The 20,988-nt window shown below is 44.1% G+C and overlaps 1 protein-coding gene across 1 annotated transcript in view; it reads right to left on the reverse strand.

Moving 5' to 3' along the window:
• The window catches only part of LOC148533736 (cytochrome P450 2K4-like), a 54,798-nt gene that overhangs the window by 2,567 nt on the left and 31,243 nt on the right, over positions 1-20,988 (reverse strand). The window contains exons 6-8 of the mRNA XM_088467325.1: positions 16,659-16,800; positions 13,443-13,627; positions 8,563-8,704 (exon numbers count right to left, since the gene is read on the reverse strand). Of these exons, the coding sequence (XP_088323451.1) occupies positions 8,563-8,704; positions 13,443-13,627; positions 16,659-16,800 (469 nt within the window). The remainder of the gene's footprint in view (positions 1-8,562; positions 8,705-13,442; positions 13,628-16,658; positions 16,801-20,988) is intronic.

A 20,988-nucleotide genomic window follows, 5' to 3' on the forward strand; every position in this document is an offset into this window, starting at 1 on the left:
TGCTTCTTTTTCCTGCCAGTACAGGTACGGACTGTCTGACATGCCTACTTGGATGCTGTCACCGATGTAATCCTTTAACAGACAGACGCACGCTTGTCGCTGCTGCTTTGAGGATGCAAGTGCAGCTACAGCCCACACAATTCACAAAGACAGAAAAAAAAAGAAGAATATTTTTATTGTTTGTGGAGCGCACTTTGAGGGTTACACCACCCTTTAACAGACAGACGCACGCTTGTCGCTGCTGCTTTGAGGATGCAAGTGCGGCTACAGCCCACACAATTCACAAAGACAGAAAAAAGAAGAAGAATATTTTTATTGTTTGTGTAGCACACTTTGAGGGTGTCACCACCCTTTAACAGACAGATGCACGCTTGTCGCTGCTGCTTTAAGGATGCAGGTGTGGCTACAGCCCACACATTTCACAAAGACCGAAAAAAAAAGAACAATATTTTAATTGTTTGTGTAGCACACTTTGAGGGTGTCACCACCCTTTAACAGACAGACGCACGCTTGTCGCTGCTGCTTTAAGGATGCAGGTGCGGCTACAGCCCACACAATTCACAAAGACAGAAAAAAAATAGTTTTTTATTTTTTGGAGCACTTTGAGAGTTACACCACCCTTTAACAGACAGACGCACGCTTGTCGCTGCTGCTTTAAGGATGCAGGTGCGGCTACAGCCCACACATTTCACAAAGACCGAAAAAAAAAGAACAATATTTTAATTGTTTGTGTAGCACACTTTGAGGGTGTCACCACCCTTTAACAGACAGACGCACGCTTGTCGCTGCTGCTTTGAGGATGCAGGTGCGGCTACAGCCCACACAATTCACAAAGACAGAAAAAAAGAAGAATATTTTTATTGTTTGTGTAGCACACTTTGAGGGTGTCACCACCCTTTAACAGACAGACGCACACTTGTCGCTGCTGCTTTGAGGATGCAAGTGCGGCTACATCGCACACAAGTCACAAACACATTAAAAAAATTGTTTTTTATTTTTTGGAGCACTTTGAGAGTTACACCACCCTTTAACAGACAGACGCACGCTTGTCGCTGCTGGTTTAAGGATGCAGGTGCGGCTACAGCCCACACATTTCACAAAGACCGAAAAAAAAAAGAACAATATTTTAATTGTTTGTGTAGCACACTTTGAGGGAGTCACCACCCTTTAACAGACAGACGCACGCTTGTCGCTGCTGCTTTAAGGATGCAGGTGCGGCTACAGCCCACACAATTCACAAAGACAGAAAAAAGAATATTTTTATTGTTTGTGTAGCACACTTTGAGGGTGTCACCACCCTTTAACAGACAGACGCACGCTTGTCGCTGCTGCTTTGAGGATGCAAGTGCGGCTACAGCCCACACAATTCACAAAGACAGAAAAAAAATAGTTTTTTATTTTTTGGAGCACTTTGAGAGTTACACCACCCTTTAACAGACAGACGCACGCTTGTCGCTGCTGCTTTAAGGATGCAGGTGCGGCTACAGCCCACACATTTCACAAAGACCGAAAAAAAAAAAAAAATATTTTAATTGTTTGTGTAGCACACTTTGAGGGTGTCACCACCCTTTAACAGACAGACGCACGCTTGTCGCTGCTGCTTTGAGGATGCAGGTGCGGCTACAGCCCACACAATTCACAAAGACAGAAAAAAAGAAGAATATTTTTATTGTTTGTGTAGCACACTTTGAGGGTGTCACCACCCTTTAACAGACAGACGCACGCTTGTCGCTGCTGCTTTGAGGATGCAAGTGCGGCTACATCGCACACAAGTCACAAACACATTAAAAAAATTGTTTTTTATTTTTTGGAGCACTTTGAGAGTTACACCACCCTTTAACAGACAGACGCACGCTTGTCGCTGCTGCTTTAAGGATGCAGGTGCGGCTACAGCCCACACATTTCACAAAGACCGAAAAAAAAAGAACAATATTTTAATTGTTTGTGTAGCACACTTTGAGGGAGTCACCACCCTTTAACAGACAGACGCACGCTTGTCGCTGCTGCTTTAAGGATGCAGGTGCGGCTACAGCCCACACAATTCACAAAGACAGAAAAAAGAAGAATATTTTTATTGTTTGTGTAGCACACTTTGAGGGTGTCACCACCCTTTAACAGACAGACGCACGCTTGTCGCTGCTGCTTTGAGGATGCAAGTGCGGCTACATCGCACACAAGTCACAAACACATTAAAAAAATTGTTTTTTATTTTTTGGAGCACTTTGAGAGTTACACCACCCTTTAACAGACAGACGCACGCTTGTCGCTGCTGCTTTAAGGATGCAGGTGCGGCTACAGCCCACACATTTCACAAAGACCGAAAAAAAAGAACAATATTTTAATTGTTTGTGTAGCACACTTTGAGGGTGTCACCACCTTTTAACAGACAGACGCATGCTTGTCGCTGCTGCTTTAAGGATGCAGGTGCGGCTACAGCCCACACATTTCACAAAGACAGAAGAAAGAAGAAGAATATTTTTATTGTTTGTGTAGCACACTTTGAGGGTGTCACCACCCTTTAACAGAAAGACGCACGCTTGTCACTGCTGCTTTGAGGATGCAAGTGCGGCTACATTGCACACAAGTCACAAACACATAAAAAAAATTTTTTTATTTTTTGGAGCACTTTGAGAGTTACAACACCCTTTAACAGACAGACGCACGCTTGTCGCTGCTGCTTTGAGGATGCAAGTGCGGCTACAGCCCACACAATTCACAAAGACAGAAAAAAAAGAACAATATTTTAATTGTTTGTGTAGCACACTTTGAGGGTGTCACCACCCTTTAACAGACAGACGCACGCTTGTCGCTGCTGCTTTAAGGATGCAGGTGCGGCTACAGCCCACACATTTCACAAAGACAGAAAAAAAAGAACAATATTTTAATTGTTTGTGTAGCACACTTTGAGGGTGTCACCACCCTTTAACAGACAGATGCATGCTTGTCGCTGCTGCTTTGAGGATGCAGGTGGAATCTAGATGGGATTTGGAACCGAGGAAACACTACCTCCATCAATTGTCTAAATCCCACTGCACTAATGGCGGACACCGGATGCACGTCTAACACCAACATAGCAGTCAAGGCCTCAGTTATACGTTTTGCTTCAGGATGACTGCTGTCGTACTTCATCCTCATCGCTAGGGACTGTTGGAGGGTCAATTGTTTAGTAAAAGTAGTGATGTTCCTACTTCCTCTCTGGGATGATGAACAACTCCCAGCAGCAGCAACAGCACTAGGAGGAAGTGTTTCTTGATCTTTCCCTATTTTATTTTTATCGGAGAAAGTTTCGTCCTCCATTTATGTTATATTGATATATATACGTGCATCTAAAGCGCACACAAACACAGAAAATATTTTTTTATTTTTGCTGGAGAGTAGTGCACTTTGTGGGTTACACCACCCTTTAAGAAATGAGCCAGCCGGCTCTTTACTTATGGGACACAGGCGCACGCTTGGCGCTGCTCCTTTGTTGATGCACGTGCAGCCACAGTGCACACAAGTCACAAACACAGAAAATATATATATTTTTGGTTTGGAGTGTACTTTGGGGGTTACAGAACCCTTTAACGGTCAAGCCAGCCGGCCCTTTACTTATGACACAGGCGCACGCTTGGCACTACTTTGTTGATGCACGTGCGGCTACTGCGCACACAATTCACAAACACAGAAAATAATTTTTTTTTGGTTTGGACTGGAGTGTACTTTCGGGGGTTACAGCACCCTTTAACGGTCAAGCCAGCCGGTCCTTTACTTATGACAGAGGCGCACGCTTGGCACTACTTTGTTGATGCACGTGCGGCTACTGCGCACACAATTCACAAACACAGAAAATAATTTTTTTTTTGGTTTGGACTGGAGTGTACTTTCGGGGGTTACAGCACCCTTTAACGGTCAAGCCAGCCGGCCCTTTACTTATGACACAGGCGCACGCTTGGCACTTCTTTGTTGATGCACGTGCGGCTACTGCGCACACAATTCACAAACACAGAAAATAATTTTTTTTTTGGTTTGGACTGGCGTGTACTTTCGGGGGTTACAGCACCCTTTAACGGTCAAGCCAGCCGGCCCTTTACTTATGACACAGGCGCACGCTTGGCACTACTTTGTTGATGCACGTGCGGCTACTGCGCACACAATTCACAAACACAGAAAATATTTTTTTTTTTTAGCACTTGGGGGGAGCACCCCTGATGGACAGAGCACCCCCTGGACAACACTACAGCACCCCTTTAGGACTGGGACACTGCACAGGACTTTGGCGTGGACACAGCCCCTATGGAGAACTGACTGCACAACACAGTCCAGCCAGCCCCTATGGACTTTGAAGTAGTGGACACAGCCCCTATTAACAACAGCAGCACAGCACAACACAGCCAGCCCCTATGGACTTTGAAGTAGTGGACAACAGCAGCACTACACTACACTACACTACACAGCCCTAACTCCCACACTCCCTCTTCACTGTCCACAGCCGAGTGAGAAAATGGCGCCGACGCGGGTACCTTATATAGGATCCAAAACCCGCGAGACTCGGAAGGCGGGATGATGACGTTTTGCCTCGATTTCAGATCCGAGTCAGGCGGGAAAAGTCGAGCCTGACTCGGATCGGGGGGGCTTGGGGGGGTTCGGATTTCAGAAATCCGAACCCGCTCACCCCTAGTATTAGGTATATGCACCTTCCAAAATGTTTTATATTAAATGCATGTATCTCCACATTAAGATGTTATAAGCCTACTAGTAAAAACATAGGTAGATTATCCACATGTTGGAAAGTCATGCTGACTCAAAATGTAGACATAACATAGATAAATACATGAAACTTCACTGTTCTCTCCCATATGACAATAAGAAATAAGAAAGGCACGAAAAACAGAGAAATGAAAAGAGAAAGAAAAATAAAGAGAAGGCACACAGATGTTCACAAAATATACACATATTTCCAGGTGCTATCTTCTCGGAATATAAGGGTAATAATCCACACATTAACATAAATATTGTATACCTGCAAAAAATAAGCTTATAAACAGGTATACATGATCTATACAAATCGAACTAATACATGTTAAAATAATCCATGACCTCAAAACCATCAGATCAATGCATAATATCTGCAGAGACAGTAATTCAACTGATATTAACAAAAAAATATACCATGGGTGCACCCCTTATAGTAACTGGGAACAATTATCCTATAATTGACAACACCCTAATATAGTGATTGCAAAACCAGTAAAAAACTGGCTTTACATATTGCATACATATTGGTCATGGATTATTTTAACATGTATTAGTTTAATTTGTATAGATCATGTATACCTGTTTATAAGCTTATTTTTTGCAGGTATACAATATTTATGTTAATGTGTGGATTATTACCCTTATATTCCGAGAAGATAGCACCTGGAAATATGTGTATATTTTGTGAACATCTGTGTGCCTTCTCATTATTTTTCTTTCTCTTTTCATTTCTCTGTTTTTCGTGCCTTTCTTATTTCTTATTGTCATATGGGAGAGAACAGTGAAGTTTCATGTATTCATCTATGTTATGTCTACATTTTGAGTCAGCATGACTTTCCAACATGTGGATAATCTACCTATGTTTTTACTAGTACGCTTATAACATCTTAATGTGGAGATACATGCATTTAATATAAAACATTTTGGAAGGAGCATATACCTAATACAATATATCAGTTCAATAAGGTATATAATAGCAGGTCGGGTGGGAGATATATATTATACAGGAATTTTTCCAGATTACATTTTTGATTATCTAGAGAGCATTCCTTGTTACCGGCAGCAAGATTTACAGTATGATACTGTTTGATGAATTGACTTAGTTAATATTTTCGCTTTCTGCAGCAGTGATCAACCATAGTTGATTTAGTATTTTAGAATTTTCAATCATTAACTCCTTTTTATTAGTATTATATATTAAAAGTTAAGTTTTAACTGAATTTTCTCCCTAGAAGTGTGCCCCCACACACAGTCTCTTTCTTTTTTCTCCTTTTTTTTTGTTACTATAAGTGATTCTGTTAGGGCCATATATTCTGCCTCAGTGGTATGTAGGACAACCGTGGAGATGTTTTCTACTTGACCAGCTTATTGCTGCACCTGCTAGTAGAAATAGATATACTGTATAGGAATGGCAATCATATTCATCTGTTCACTCTTCGGCATCACAGAACAATTTGAATGTAGAATTTCAGACATGGTAAGTTTCAAATTCAAGGATAATGTTCTTTTTAGGTATCTTAGAAATGTTTTGACTGCTTTCCAGTTCTGTTTCCCAGGATTAGTAGCAAATTGTCTTGCTCTGCTTACTGCGTGCATGATGTCGGGGAGAGTACCAATACTTGCATACAGTACATTAAATGCCCAATAGTGTTTTGAAAAGGAATTTTCTTCATTATCTCTGCTTACTCTGCATTCATTGGTGACATGGCTTAGTTAGTTACATGGTTTTGTCAATAGGAGTGTTTTTTATTAGCATCTGACATGACATACTTTGTAAGTATATTTTCAATGTAAGTTTTCTAATCAATGGATATGATCTCTTTCTCTTGATCTTGGTTGAACCTTAGGCCTAGCAAACAGTGTACAGGATTTAAGTCTTTCATCTTGAACTTTTGTCCTAATAGCTGATTGACCTCCGTGATGTACTGTTCTTGGCCTGCTAGTAATACTTTATCCATATACACAATGATAATGAAGAGTTTCTCTCCTACAGCATGTATCTGTTGTAGAGACAATGATCAGTCTTTGAATGCACAATGTCCATTTCTTGTAGTACAGCATCTAGTAGGATGTACCAACAATGACCTATTTGCTTTAAACCATATAGAGCTTTCTGTAAGAGACAGACATCTCCTTCTTGGATCATGTTTTTGCAGTATTGCTCTGGAGGTTCCATGTTCTCCATTTAAGTCAAAGTCTAACTGGTATAGCAGCTTGTTGTACAAGGTAGATATAGCAATCACCAGCTGTAGTGTACTGTATCTTGCTATTGGAGAGTAAGCTTCACCATAGTCAACACCAGATTTCTGGTATAGCCTTTTGCAACAAGACAAACTTTGTAACATGCAATAGTCCCATCTGCTTATTTTTTTTAATGGTATTGCGGTGACTTAGTGTCTCAACTAAAGTCCATGTGTTGTTATTAAGTCATGTCATCCCCTTGTCTATTTCTGATTCCCACTCATACCAGTCATTTCTTGATTTTGGAATACTTGAGGTTCACAGAATGTGATATTTTCAAACTCCTCATAGTACAAATTGGGTGGTTTTCCACTATGTAATGTTATAGAAGTAATTTCCTGTGGTTGGACGTTCATACTGGTAGTCTTTTTCAAGCCTGTCTTCAGCTGCTGGCATATCCAGTGACACATTCTTGTACTGCAATTCCTATTCCAACTTTGTTTTAAATGGTGGTGTTTTTTGGAATATGCTGTAACATCTCTTGACTTTATTAGCTTCATGTTTTGGAGTCCCACAGTCTGTATCCTTTGTCCATTTGGCATTATCTAAACAAAATGCACTTCATGGATTTGGGATCTAGCTTATGTTTTTTCTCCTTGGTGATGTGTACATACGCAAAGCACCCAAAGACTTTGAGATGTTTGATACTTGGATTTCTTCTAGACCACGCCTCTGTTGTTGTTTTCTCTTCCAGGGCAACTGTGGAAGCACAATTCTACTGATACTCTGCTGTAGATACTGCTTCCACCCAAAAAAAGCCTTTACGTTTAATTAAGCCCATCATCGTTTAGCAACACATTCTGGTTAGTGTTCGTAATGTAGTGTTCTATGGGGTCTGAAGTGTCTGGGTGCCCAGGCTCATAACCTATTGATATGTGTATACTAGATGTTATTATTAGACACCAGTGAATAATAGTTAGTAGACACACCAGGTGGATAGATGTAACTAGCAATCAGTGTTTATTGCTGTGCTCAGTGATAGTACAGCTGTACTGAAAATTTTGATACACATACAGTGCTGATGGAGCAGAACATACATCAGAGGTGTTGAGGAGCTTACATATGACCAATCGGTCATATATGTAAGGCAGAATCACATGACTCACAGGTATTTTGGGTTCTGGTGGAGCTGAGTAGTATACATGTTTGTGTACCACTGCAGATCTCAAAACACAGTGAATAAGTTGACACCACACATGACAGTACTAACATCTTATAGGAGAATGTTCCATTAAATGAAGCAATATAGAGGAATGCGCAGTAGCGCTCTCCATAATCATCAGGAAAAATGAACCCTCTGCGCTTGCCTTAGGTGCATGCCCGTTAATGGGATGTGGCCTCATGGTAAGGGGCATTGCAGAACATCACACCTTGTTTGCATCACTTTGGGGACATGCCCAGCTCTCTCCTAACTGCTGGGTTTTCCTCAGACTCTTCCCCGCATCTGTTTCGGAACCATGCACATGAAATGTTTGGATGCAAATGTTTTCCTAATCCCCACATGGGACAATGCGGCCTATGGGTAGGACAGCTGGACAGTGCCTGAAAAAATGGGATGGTTTGGGGGTATAATAAAATACATACCAGCAGAGAATGGCATAAACGCCTCTTTCTTTACAAAACTTCCTTTGGCATCAAGAAAATGATTTGGGTAAAACTCATTAGGTTTCTCAAATTGTGTCTTGTCTCTCAGTACAGATGACAGTAACGGGATTATGTAGGTTCCCTAGGATGAGAAACATTTAATTATATAGGATGTAAAGCGGTGATATATCAGCCAGTAACTATTCTGAAAGCTTCTAGTTGTTAATTGGACTATATTTCGCAAACCACTTGGAGGATATTATTTAATTATAATCATTTGCAAAGCAGCACCATATAGTAGTACACAGCGCTATACAGAGAATATGTAATCATTCACATCAGCCCCTGTTTACAGCCTAAATTATCTACCACACAAACATACCAACAGCAGGGTCCATGTTTGTCTACATACAATTAACTTACCATTTGGTGCTCTTGGAGAAAACCAGGACATGCAGAGGGAACCCCACAGACAAGAGAAAAACCTTCCAAAGAGATGGTCCCTGTTTGTAACTAAATCTAGGGCCCTCATTCAGAGGCGGTCGGAGGATGCAAGCGGTCGCTCAGAAACTGGGCGGCCGCTTGCATCCTGACCGCCCGCCTCTGTTTCGGTCTTTAGGCTGTGGGTTTACACTCACAGCTCTAATGACTGCTAGGGTGATGGTCGTGATGGACATACACCATCGCGACCATCGAGGCTTACGTCGAGACCCTAGGGTAGGGTCTCACTTGTCGTAAGCACCGGAGAGCTTCTGGCTCTGTCAGAGCCAGAAGCTCTCCACTGACATCACTAGTGATGTCAGTGGGGCCTCCCCCAAGCGGCAGGCATTCCCATGGGAACGTCTCCGTTTGGGCTGCCACCCCCCCGGCCCGCCTTCCAAATGGGGCGAGCTGTCAATCAACATCGACAGCTCGCCCCCTTTGGAAAGAGACCCGCTACGACCGGCGCTGTCGGTCATAGCGGGTCTCACGCATGCGCACGAAGGAGCCGGCTCCCTCGTGCGCATGCGCACTGGACAAACATCGAGGCGGCCGTGCGGTCGTAGACCGTACGGCTGCCTCTGAATGAAGCCCTATGTCCCAGCATTGGGAGAGCTCAATACTAACCATTGTGCCATTGTGCTACCAATATACAACTATAACTGTAATAACTAGGGATGTGCGCCGGACCATTTTTGCCGGATTTGGATTTGGTTCTAATTCGTCGTCCGGCTTTGGATTTGGATTTGGATTTGCCAAACTGCGGTGACTGGCTTTGGATTTGGATTTGGATTTGGATTTTTTTACAAAAATTGACAAAAAAAGCTAAAATCACATAAATTGGTCTTTTTTTTCTTCCTAGAGTATTATTACCCTCAATAACATTAATTTCCAGTCAATTTAGACCATATAACAGCTCATAATATTGTTTTCAACATTATTGGCCAAAGGTTGCAGTGAGCTGACTGGTTCCTAAGCGATAGAGCAGCGGCACAACGACACAGACACCACAGTATAAAGCACATCTATGACACATTGCCACACAGCAGTGGCAGAAATGAAAAGTAGTGCACCCACCCAGTGGGGTACGGCCAGCAGAGTCACAGTACTTGTTTACAAAGTGGGCTATGGCCCAAGGAGTCACAGTGCACAATCTTATTCACATTACACCACACGTAGGGCCTGACTCACATTACACCATAAAGTAGTGTCTCTTATTTATGTTACGACACACAGTAGTGCCCCTTTTGCACAATGCCCACAGTAGTGCCCCTTTTACACAATGCCCACAGTAGTGCCCCTTTTACACAATGCCCACAGTAGCTGTGTTCTTTACACAATGCCCCCAGCAGTGGTGCCCCCTATGCAGTCCCCTTAGTAGTAGGGTCCCCTATGCAGTGCCCCCAGTAGAATGCCCCCCAGTAGAATGCCCCCATTAGCAGGCCCCCCCAGTAGTATGCCCCCCATTAGCATGCCACCCAGTAGTATGCCCCCCTTTAGCAGGCCCCCCCAGTAGTATGCCCCCCATTAGCAGCCCCCCCAGTAGTATGGCCCCCCAGTAGTATGGCCCCCCCAGTAGTATGGCCCCCCCAGTAGTATGCCCCCCCAGTAGTAGGCTGCCCCCAGTAGCAGGCCCCCCTCAGTAGTAGGCTGCCCCAGTAGTAGCCCCCCTGTAGTATGGCCCCCCCTGTAGTATGGCCCCCCCAGTAGTAGTAAGCCCCCCAGTAGTATCCCCCCAGTAGTAGTAAGCCCCCCCCAGTAGTATGGCCCCCCCAGTAGCAGGCCCCTCAGTAGTATGGCCCCCCCAGTAGCAGACCCCCCCAGTAGCAAACCCCCCCCAGTAGTATAGCCCCCCCCAGTAGCAGGCCCCTCAGTAGTATGGACGCCCAGCGCCCAGTAGCAGAACCCCCCAGTAGCAGACCCCCCCAATAGTATAGACCCCCCCACAGTAGCAGGCCCCTCAATAGTATGGACCCCCAGTAGCAGACCCCCCCAGTAGTATAGCCCCCCCAGTAGCAGACCCCCCCAGTAGTATAGCCCCCCCCAGTAGCGCCCCCGGATCTTTGACAAGTAAAAAAAAAAAAATAATAAAACTTACCTGATTCCCCGCTCCCGCGCCGTCCGCTCTGCTGTCACACGCTGCGGAGGGAGCCGGAAGACGGAGCTCATGTGTGAGCTCCAGCCGGCTCCCTCCGTACAGCAGCCAATGAGAGTCTGTGTGACTCTCATTGGCTGCTGTGACAAACACACAGCTGCCGCTGGCGGCTGTGTGTCTGTGTCTGTGTAGGGCAGAGCGCACTGCGCTCTGCCCTACACGCGAGGAGACCTGATGTCGGATTCTCTAGTGAGAATCCGACATCAGGAGGCAGCCGTTTGGCCCCGAACGGGGATCCGAGTCAGGCGGTGAACACCCGAACAGGGTTCGGGTGGACTCGGATCCCCAATGTTCGGAGCAGTTCGGATTCCACAGAATCCGAACCGCTCATCTCTAGTAATAACACCCCTGTCAGTGTTAAATAGTGCTGCTTATTGCAAATACTGCATGCCTGAGACCCTGGGAGGGATTAGCAGAGAAAAGGGTGTATGGCCAAAGAGGAGGAACTGAAAAGGGGCATAGGAACATAATCTATAGAAGAGACACATTTTCCCATTTGGGAGACATCTTTGAGCAGGGGAGCAGAGATGAAGCTCCTGAACTCCTCCTGAAAGACCAGGAAATAGATCTGGAAGAGACCAGAGAGTTAAAGCCTGTGAGTGACAAAGAGAAAGATGTGGAAGTTTGAACTGTGAGCAGCCCAGTGAGGTCTCTATACTGCAGAACCAATGAGAGGGACATGCTGTCAGATTAGGCAGAGCCTCCCCTGTCCTACTTCCTACCCTATCATACTTCCTGTCATGCTCCACAGTTTTGATATAAAAATTATTAGAATATATAGTTATAACATCTTTTTTGTTTATTGTAATAATTTTTTAGTTAAAACTGACCAAATCTGCGGAGCTCCCTAGAATTGCAGGGAGAGACAAGAGGTGAGGCAGCAAGAGCTCAGCCTCACCTCTCATACACTATTTATAGAGTTGGGCATGGGGCCACACCATGGCTAGTAATACTGCCCATAAATAGAGCCAAAATAGGCATGCCTCACTGGGTAGGGGGGTGCACTTCTCAGAGACCCATCAGAGCTCAGTCAGCAGCAGGGGAAGGAAGACAAGAGAGAGTTTGTGATGCAGTTAGGAGGATCAATAGACACTGAAGCTTAGTGTAGTGAGGGGTTAGTTCGTGAGTTGGGGGTGAGGCAAGCTCCAGACACTCAGACCCTCCCCCATGTGTGCCTCACCAGCCATTGACCTCAACGCACATCACTGCATGCAACCATACAATGTGTTGATGAGAGGGGGGGGGTTTCTCCAAGCTTTATTGTTAAGGGGCAAGAAGAGTCCCCTACACATGAAAGTCCCCAGAAGCCATTAAAGGGGAGAGTCAATGTTGGAGCAGTATGGATCCTTCCCTGTAGAACAGTAATGTAAGTTCATCCCAGATGCCCGGAGGCAAGTTATAATGTGGTGCCCCCCCGTCATAGCCACTGACACTGTAATGTAGTAATTCGCATGCAGACAGGCTATAGATAGATGAAGGCAGCAGCTGACGGTCTGACACGGAGCTCTCCACTAGTGTAAGGTGGCTTCTCAGGTGCCGGATGGGGAGCTATGTATTAGGGCTGTAACTATGTACACTCCGGGTACATAGTTACAGCCCTGTGAGGTGAATATGTTGTGGACAATGGGGGAGGTGCCCCTTCAGAGCTGGAGCCCGGCAGCAGGCACCTCCATGGTCCTCCCATAGTTCTGCCCCTGCTATAGAAGGAGGGGGGTGCAGCTGTGAGTACATGGCTGAGAGTGTCAGAACAGCATTGGAGAAGTCATTATAGTGCTGTCCCGTGTGATGGAGAAAGGGTATAAACAGAGGCAGATGTGTGTGTGACCATTTGTATATTACTGGCCTTGAGGAGCAGACACAGGCCGGTAAAGCCAGCATGGAAGAGCCATGCACCATCATGGACTAAGGTAAGTCTTACTGGATAAAAATGGCTTGATACACATATTGGCATTGCTTAAATCTCAGAATCAGGCCCATAATCAATTACCACTGTAGGATGCGCGTTACACTTTAAAATCTACGTCAGATTTCCCATTAGTAACAGTGATCTATAAAACATTGACAAGAAAACAACTCTTCACATTAATAGGTAGAAGAGTTATGCACTAAGATGCATATTTTAGCTAAAACGACAACAGTGACCAAATTGTTGCAACAATTTAAAAAAAAACCTCTAAAGTAAATAAAAAATATTAACTTTGCAGACAATGCACATTTGTAATTATAGAGAATATACAATACTAACTTTTGGAATAAAATATCCCCTGAAGGTCACATCTCTAGATGTCTCATGGCTCAAATTGAGAGGGAGAATGTCAGCAAACCTCTGAATCTCATGTACGACTGCATGTGTAAAGGGCATTTGTCCCCGGTGGCTGTACAGTGGTTGTGCGGATCCAACAACTCTGGAGATCTCTTCTTGGACCTTTTCTATCATAAATTATAAACAGACATGTCTACAATAAATTATATTTTAGATATTGTCATAATCAACTAACTGATGTGACTGTGCGAGCAATGCCTTCAGGAGTGAGACTGGAGTATTTGCTGGACCTAAAGTGATAGTTTTGAAAAGTGAAGTTGTTTCCCACAGCAACCAGATTCTGGTTATCATTTATCACCTTCTAGAAGATAATAGCTAGAGTCTGATTGGTTGCTATGGGCAACAGCTCCACTTCTAAAAACCTGCACCTTTGTAAATATACCCCTAAGGGAGAGTCTGTAAAACTTTAATCTGTTGGGTAGATTCTGAGAGAGTCAATATGAGTCTGGGTCTGCTTGTGTCACAGTCCAAGTTAGCAGTTCTGGATCTGAGTGTGCCTGACTGCACTAGGAAACAGAAAGAAAGATCCAGAGATAAGGTGGAAGGTATAGTTGGAACAGGCTACCAATGTTCATATATTAGCCTGGAGAGAGGGCAGGAAGAAACCACTGGCCCACAAGCAGTAGCTCATACTTAAAAGTTGGTTTTCGGTGGAGAATACTATGATTAATTTATCAAAAATTAAAAGCCCTTTTTACTAACACCATTTTCTCTAGTAGTGGCCACAATATAATACGGAGAACATCACAGTGACCACCGTATAATGCAGATAACATCACACTGACCACCATATAATGCAGATAACATCACAGTGACTGCCATATAATGCAGATAACATGACTGCCATATAATACAATTCTTTAGAAATATCCCAACTGTTAGTGCAACAATGCTTTCATCTGTTGGGTTCACTGTTAAAAACTGAGGTGTACCAGTGAGAAAATACTGTAGTTGCTGCATCATAGCACTTCGTATACAGATTGAGACTCATTCACATACAGATGTACACATGTCGCACATCAAATTGATCAGTTCAGTTTAGCTAAGTAGTTTTGTTATTTCCAGTTGCTTTATTTGTGTGAATAAGATGCACATTTTGAGCGAATTAGATGCTGGGTGCAGCTGAGTCGTGTAGGACCTGGCAGGCAGAGAAGGGCTGTTTGGTGCAACCGCAGCTTCGCCCACGATGCAATTGCTTCTGCCATCAATTTTGTTTTCATTTGTGGTGTTCTAGTCATATAACTTTGCATAGTGGCCCTGTTGCGGGGGGTGGACCTCGTGATCAGCAGTGCCATACAGACTGGTGGCAGCAGCGCCTTCAACCACCAATCACACCAGTATCACTGTGTGCCCTGTGCACAGACTGCTATGTAACCTATCCTATTCACCCACCACTCACACCTATGTCACTGTGTGCCCTGTGCACAGACAGCTATGTAACCTCTCCTATTCACCCACCTCTCACACCAATGTCACTGTGTGCCCTGTGCACAGACTGCTATGTAGCCTATCCTATTCACCCACCTCTCTCACCAATGTCACTATGTGCCCTGTGCACAGACTGCTATGTAGCCTCTTCTATTCACCCACCACTCACACCAATGTCACTGTGTGCCCTGTGCTCAGACTGCTATGTAACCTCTCCTATTCACCCACCACTCACACCTATGTCACTGTGTGCCCTGTGCACAGACTGCTATGTAACCTCTCCTATTCACCCACCTCTCACACCAATGTCACTGTGTGCCCTGTGCACAGACAGCTATGTAACCTATCCTATTCACCCACCACTCACACCAATGTCACTGTGTGCCCTGTGCACAGACTGCTATGTAATCTCTCCTATTCACCCACCACTCACACCAATGTCACTGTGTGCCCTGTGCACAGACTGCTATGTAGCCTATCCTATTCACCCACCACTCACACCAATGTCACTGTGTGCCCTGTGCACAGACTGCTATGTAACCTCTCCTATTCACCCACCACTCACACCTATGTCACTGTGTGCCCTGTGCACAGACTACTATGTAACCTATCCTATTCATCCATCACTCACACCATTATCACTGTGTGATCTGTGCACAGACTGCTATGTAGCCTATCCTATTCACCCACCACTCACACCAATGTCACTGTGTGCCCTGTGCACAGACTGCTATGTAGCCTATCCTATTCACCCACCACTCACACCAATGTCACTGTGTGCCCTGTGCACAGACTGCTATGTAGCCTATCCTATTCACCCACCACTCACACCAATGTCACTGTGTGCCCTGTGCACAGACTGCTATGTAGCCTATCCTATTCACCCACCACTCACACCAATGTCACTGTGTGCCCTGTGCACAGACTGCTATGTAACCTCTCCTATTCACCCACCACTCTCACATAAATGTCACTGTGTGCCCTGTGCACAGACTGCTATGTAGCCTATCCTATTCACCCACCACTCACACCAATGTCACTGTGTGCCCTGTGCACAGACTGCTATGTAACCTCTCCTATTCACCCACCACTCACACCTATGTCACTGTGTGCCCTGTGCATAGGCTGCTATCTAGCCTATTCTATTCAGGAGACCGCGCACCTCTCCCTCCACCCCTTACCGGCCGCGCATGGTGCCACACCTATCTCTTGCATTGATGATGTCAATAAATTTAGTTTTTGCTATTGCTCAGCTTTAGTGTGATGGAACGAGATGTAACAAAGTGCAGGTTATTTCTAGAGGTTTGCACCACAAAATGATGCAGTTTCATGAATATTGGTTCAGAAGTTTTTGTGCCAACTTGTAACAAACAGACAGACACAACGTTCTTATTATATTATCAGTATAGATTCTGTACTACAAAAATCTATAGGTTGAAAGGACTGTAAAGCAATTTAATTTAAAGCTGCACAATTACAGGTAGACAGTGCTTACATAAAGTATATCTTTGTTTTGACAGTGAAAGACATGTACACAGATAAAATAAGTAGCAAACCAACCCAGAATAACCAAATATGTTATTAAATTATTGAAGTTCTCTACATCACGCTCATACAACTTTTACTTCTCTTATGAAATACACAGATTCTGGCTGGAACATACTGTACTGTATAATTATTTGTGTTAAGGTTAAAAAAGAATGACTGTACCTTGGATATTTGGATATTTTATCATCAGCATGAGACCCCAGGAAAGGGTAGTAGATGTCGTATCCGTTCCTGCGTTAAACAGGCTTCTTACCAGTCTTGTTAGATTGTCATTGTGGAAATATGATGGCACATTCTCTGCCTCCTGCAAATGACGATCGTAATACATATATATTTAAATGTGTGTATGAGCTGTCCTACAGTCTGAGAACCTCAGGATTTGTTAATACTATATATAATAACCAACTAGTAATAACAAGACAAATGTTTGAATTTAAATAAGGTCACAGTTTTTATTAAAATTTGATGCATACTGAATAAAGGTGGCCATAGATAGCATTGCCAAACTTAGCTTTAGCCATGTTGTACAGTACTTCTCTAGCAATGGGGGGAGGGGGCTATACTGAGCAATGAGGGCTCACACTCCTCTCTCTATATTAGTATGGCACTATTGGGACCCAACCTTAATGAAGAAGCTCAGGTTTCGGCACAAAAAGCTCGCCCTGGAAAAGGGAAGGTGCCCTGTAACTACCGGTTGCACCTCTTATTGGCCGGTGAGGAGCAATGCTTTCCCTCCAAGCTGATCCTTTGCCAAGTTCAAAATAGAATTAATTCAGACAAACAAAACATAAATAACAATATATCATACAACAAACACTCAATAGGGTGGATGGGGGAATCCTGAAGAAAAGAAGTAGTAAGTGAACCTGACCCTCCCTTATATAAACTTCTCAGGCCCTACCCTGCCACACTACAATAAGCTACCTGGCCCCAACTACACCCTTCAATCGAAGCCATTTGAATCCAAACAACCAAACCCAACTATCATCTCCAAGACTAGCATTAGCCTCCAACTACATTAAAGTTTTAGCATTTAGCATCTCATTGCAGCTCAATTGTTCTGAAAAAAACATCTATGAACTTTGAAGGAAACTTCATTAAAGTGGATCTGTCAGCTAGTGTAACACATTTGCTAGAGCGTCTGAACATGACTTATTAATCTGTAGGAATAGCTGCTCCTCAGGAGTAGGCAGTGGCCTTCTCTCACATAGCTTCCATCTTGGATGATAACACTAACACCTGTGAGTAAATAGCTACTGTAGCTGGTTTGTGAGGAGATCTTAAACATTTCCCAGCTGCCCTTAATGCTCTTATATGGAGCACTATACTATGGGAGTTCGGCCCATTATAATTCCAAATACCAAACTTTAAAATGGCCGACAGTATTCATCTTTTCCTGCCCTTACTTTCTACAGTACATTTTAAAACAACTTAGAAACAAGGGCCCTCATTCAGAGCCGTACGCTCTGAGCAGAGCGCACGCTCTGAATGAGGGCCGGGCTCCATTTTCATGGAGCGTCCTACTGGACGCTCGTATAGCTGTGGGTCACCACCCACAGGCTATACGAGCGTGCTTTGTGATGGCCGCGATGGTCGAGACCATCGCGACCATCGAAATTGCGAGCCGAAGCCTGCGGTTGAGGTTTTCAACCGCAAGCTCCGGAGTGATTTTGGCTCTATCAGAGCCAAAATCACTCCCACTGACATCACTAGTGATGTCAGTGGGCCGGCTTCTGACGGGAGGTGTTCCCGTGGGAACGCCCCCGTCAGGGAGGCACGCCCCCAGCACGCCCACCAAAGGGGGCGTGCTGTCAATCAACATTGACAGCACGCCCCCTTTGATCGGACACAACGAGCGAAGGACTTTCCTTCGCTCGTCGCGTCTGGCGCATGCGCACGACGGAGCTCCCTCCGTCGTGCGCATGCTCAGTGCATAACATCGACCCACTTGCGAGCGGACAGCCGCTCGCGAGTGGGTCTGAATCAGGCCCAAGGTTTTTCCATTATGATAGTTCAGAATTTACAAATGCAAAAATAATTTATCTATATTTTACAGGCTATATATTTCCAGCATATTTATTTGGTATTGGTACAGATAAGTTCTGGCTGCACAGTGTGTAATCATGGCGATACCAAGGGATTTGATTACTTGTCCAAGGGCCTGATACAGAGTTGTACTGTAATGATGCCACTGCTACGAATGTGCCGGCAGATGGTAAGAGAAAATATGCCAATGTCGCGGAGATGTATTGAGCCGCGCCTTTATATGCATAATGTTGGCTTTGCAAAGCCAAGCATCTACGTAAAGAGATGCAGCATCAGTTGCAGGTTATTAGATTGTCGCAGTCCTGAGTGATTCTATGGTCCCGCACAGAATGGGCGTGCAAACTGAAATGCTAGAGCCATATTTCTAGCATAGGGGTTTGCAGATGGAGGCTGTAACAACCCCCCCAAAATGGTCAAGACATGTTTGTGTTCTTAGCTACCAGGGCCAGACTGTCCATCTGGCACTTTTGGAAAATGCCAGAAGGACTTATGGCCAGTTGGGCTGGCCCGGTGTCAAAGCCTGGCCGAGCAGCTCCATCTCCCTACGGTCTGCTCGGCTGGGATAGTGAAAGACAGGTAGTGCCGCGATGCCAGGCCCCAGTGACACGTGCCACGCCCCCATAAGATGTAACCACGCCCCTTTTGTGGTGATGTCACACCCCTTTTGCAGGAGACTGCCAGGGCTGATCAGTAATCCCAGTTTGTCTCTGTTTGCCTCCATTCCTTGTTTCCTTATCCAAACGCTCCCTGACTCATTCACTCTGTGTGTAAAAAGTTGCTGCGTACGAGTATGTTAATGTACCATTATGTAAGCACAGTGTGAGTTAGGGGTCTATTTACTAAGCAGTGTTAGGAGACAGAGTGAAAAGTGATAAGAAAGTGATAAGGTACCAGCCAATCAGCTCCCAACTGTCATTTTTCAAACAGCCTGTGAGATGGTAGTTGGGAGCTGATTGGCTGGCACCTTATCACTTTCTTATCACTTTTCACTCTGTCTCCTAATGGTGCATACACACGTTCAGATTTTTCTTCAGATCTGAACATGGTGCATACACACGATCAGATTTTTCCTTCAGATATGAATGATAACGATTTAAAAATCGTTCAGTCGTTCATATCTGAAGGAAAATCGTTCATATCTGACATGCCTGAACGATGGACGATCAACGATGCGCGTTCCCATTTATCAGATAACGATATCTGACATCTGATGGGTTTGCAGTCAGACTTGGACGATTCCATTCATTTTAATGCAGTAAAAAATCGTTCAATCGTTCAAATCGTTCAAAACTTTGGTAAAATCGTTCAAATCGTTCAAATCGTTTAATCGTTCAATCGTTCATCTGACAAATCTGACAAGTCTGACCGTGTGTACGCTCCATAACGATTTAAAAAATCGTTCATATCTGAAGGAAAATCTGACATATCTGTCAGATTTGTCAGATGAATGATTTGAACGATGCGCGTTCCCGATGGTCAGATAACAATATCTGACATCTGATGTGTTTGCAGTCAGACTTGGACGATTCTATTCATTTTTAACGCAGTCAAAAATCGTTCAAATCGTTCAAATCTTTGATAAAATCGTTCAAATCGTTCAATCGTTCATCTGACAGATCTGACAGATCTGACAAATCTGACCGTGTGTGTGATATATCCTATTAAAATAAGATTATTCTACAAAAGGGCATAGAGGCTAATGCCATTTTGAATAAAGTTTATTTAAATAAAAAAACAAAACCGCAGTTTGAGGAGTGACAGTCAGAGCGGCTGTGAGGGGAGAGCTGATGTCGCCATGGAGCAGAGATGAGCAGCTGATAGAGTGTAAGCAGAAGGGAGAGCAACATAAGTAGAATAGAGTCAAATTAAGAACTGTAAGGTGTCAAATCGTGATCCTGCTGACACCCTCAGCTAAGAGAGCGCACAGCATGTGTCAGAGACAAGACTTTATACATTTGTCTGATTCACCTTCATCTGAGGGGACACTGGCTCAGCGACGTTCATTGCACTGGGTGAGATAAATCCTTTAAATATATATATATTTAGAAATCTGCTCCACTGCACAGGACTTTATCCTATAGAGGCTATACGTACACAGCAGATTCCACAGGTTGATACAACCATCTTTAATATATGTGCTGCAATATTTTGCTCAATGCTACAAGGAGTTTTACATCCTGAATCCTACAGCATAACAAGGTAATTGGGCCCCAACGTGCACATAAAGACCCCCTGTAGTATCCTTCGCCACACCAAATTATCTTGGACTTTACTAATGTCTATGCATAGATTGATTATATTGGTTTATTTTAGTAATGTAGTATTAAGCTAAAATGTTGTTATATATTTTCTATATGTGTGATGACCTTAATATGTATAAAGTGTCTGTGATTTCATTAGATTGTGTGAGTAAAATAAGCTGAATCCATTCTCTCTCCTCTTCACC

This window comes from Taudactylus pleione, unplaced genomic scaffold (assembly GCF_031769625.1).
Source record: "Taudactylus pleione unplaced genomic scaffold, aTauple2 ptg000070l, whole genome shotgun sequence".
In the NCBI taxonomy this organism is placed as follows: Eukaryota; Metazoa; Chordata; class Amphibia; order Anura; family Myobatrachidae; genus Taudactylus; species Taudactylus pleione.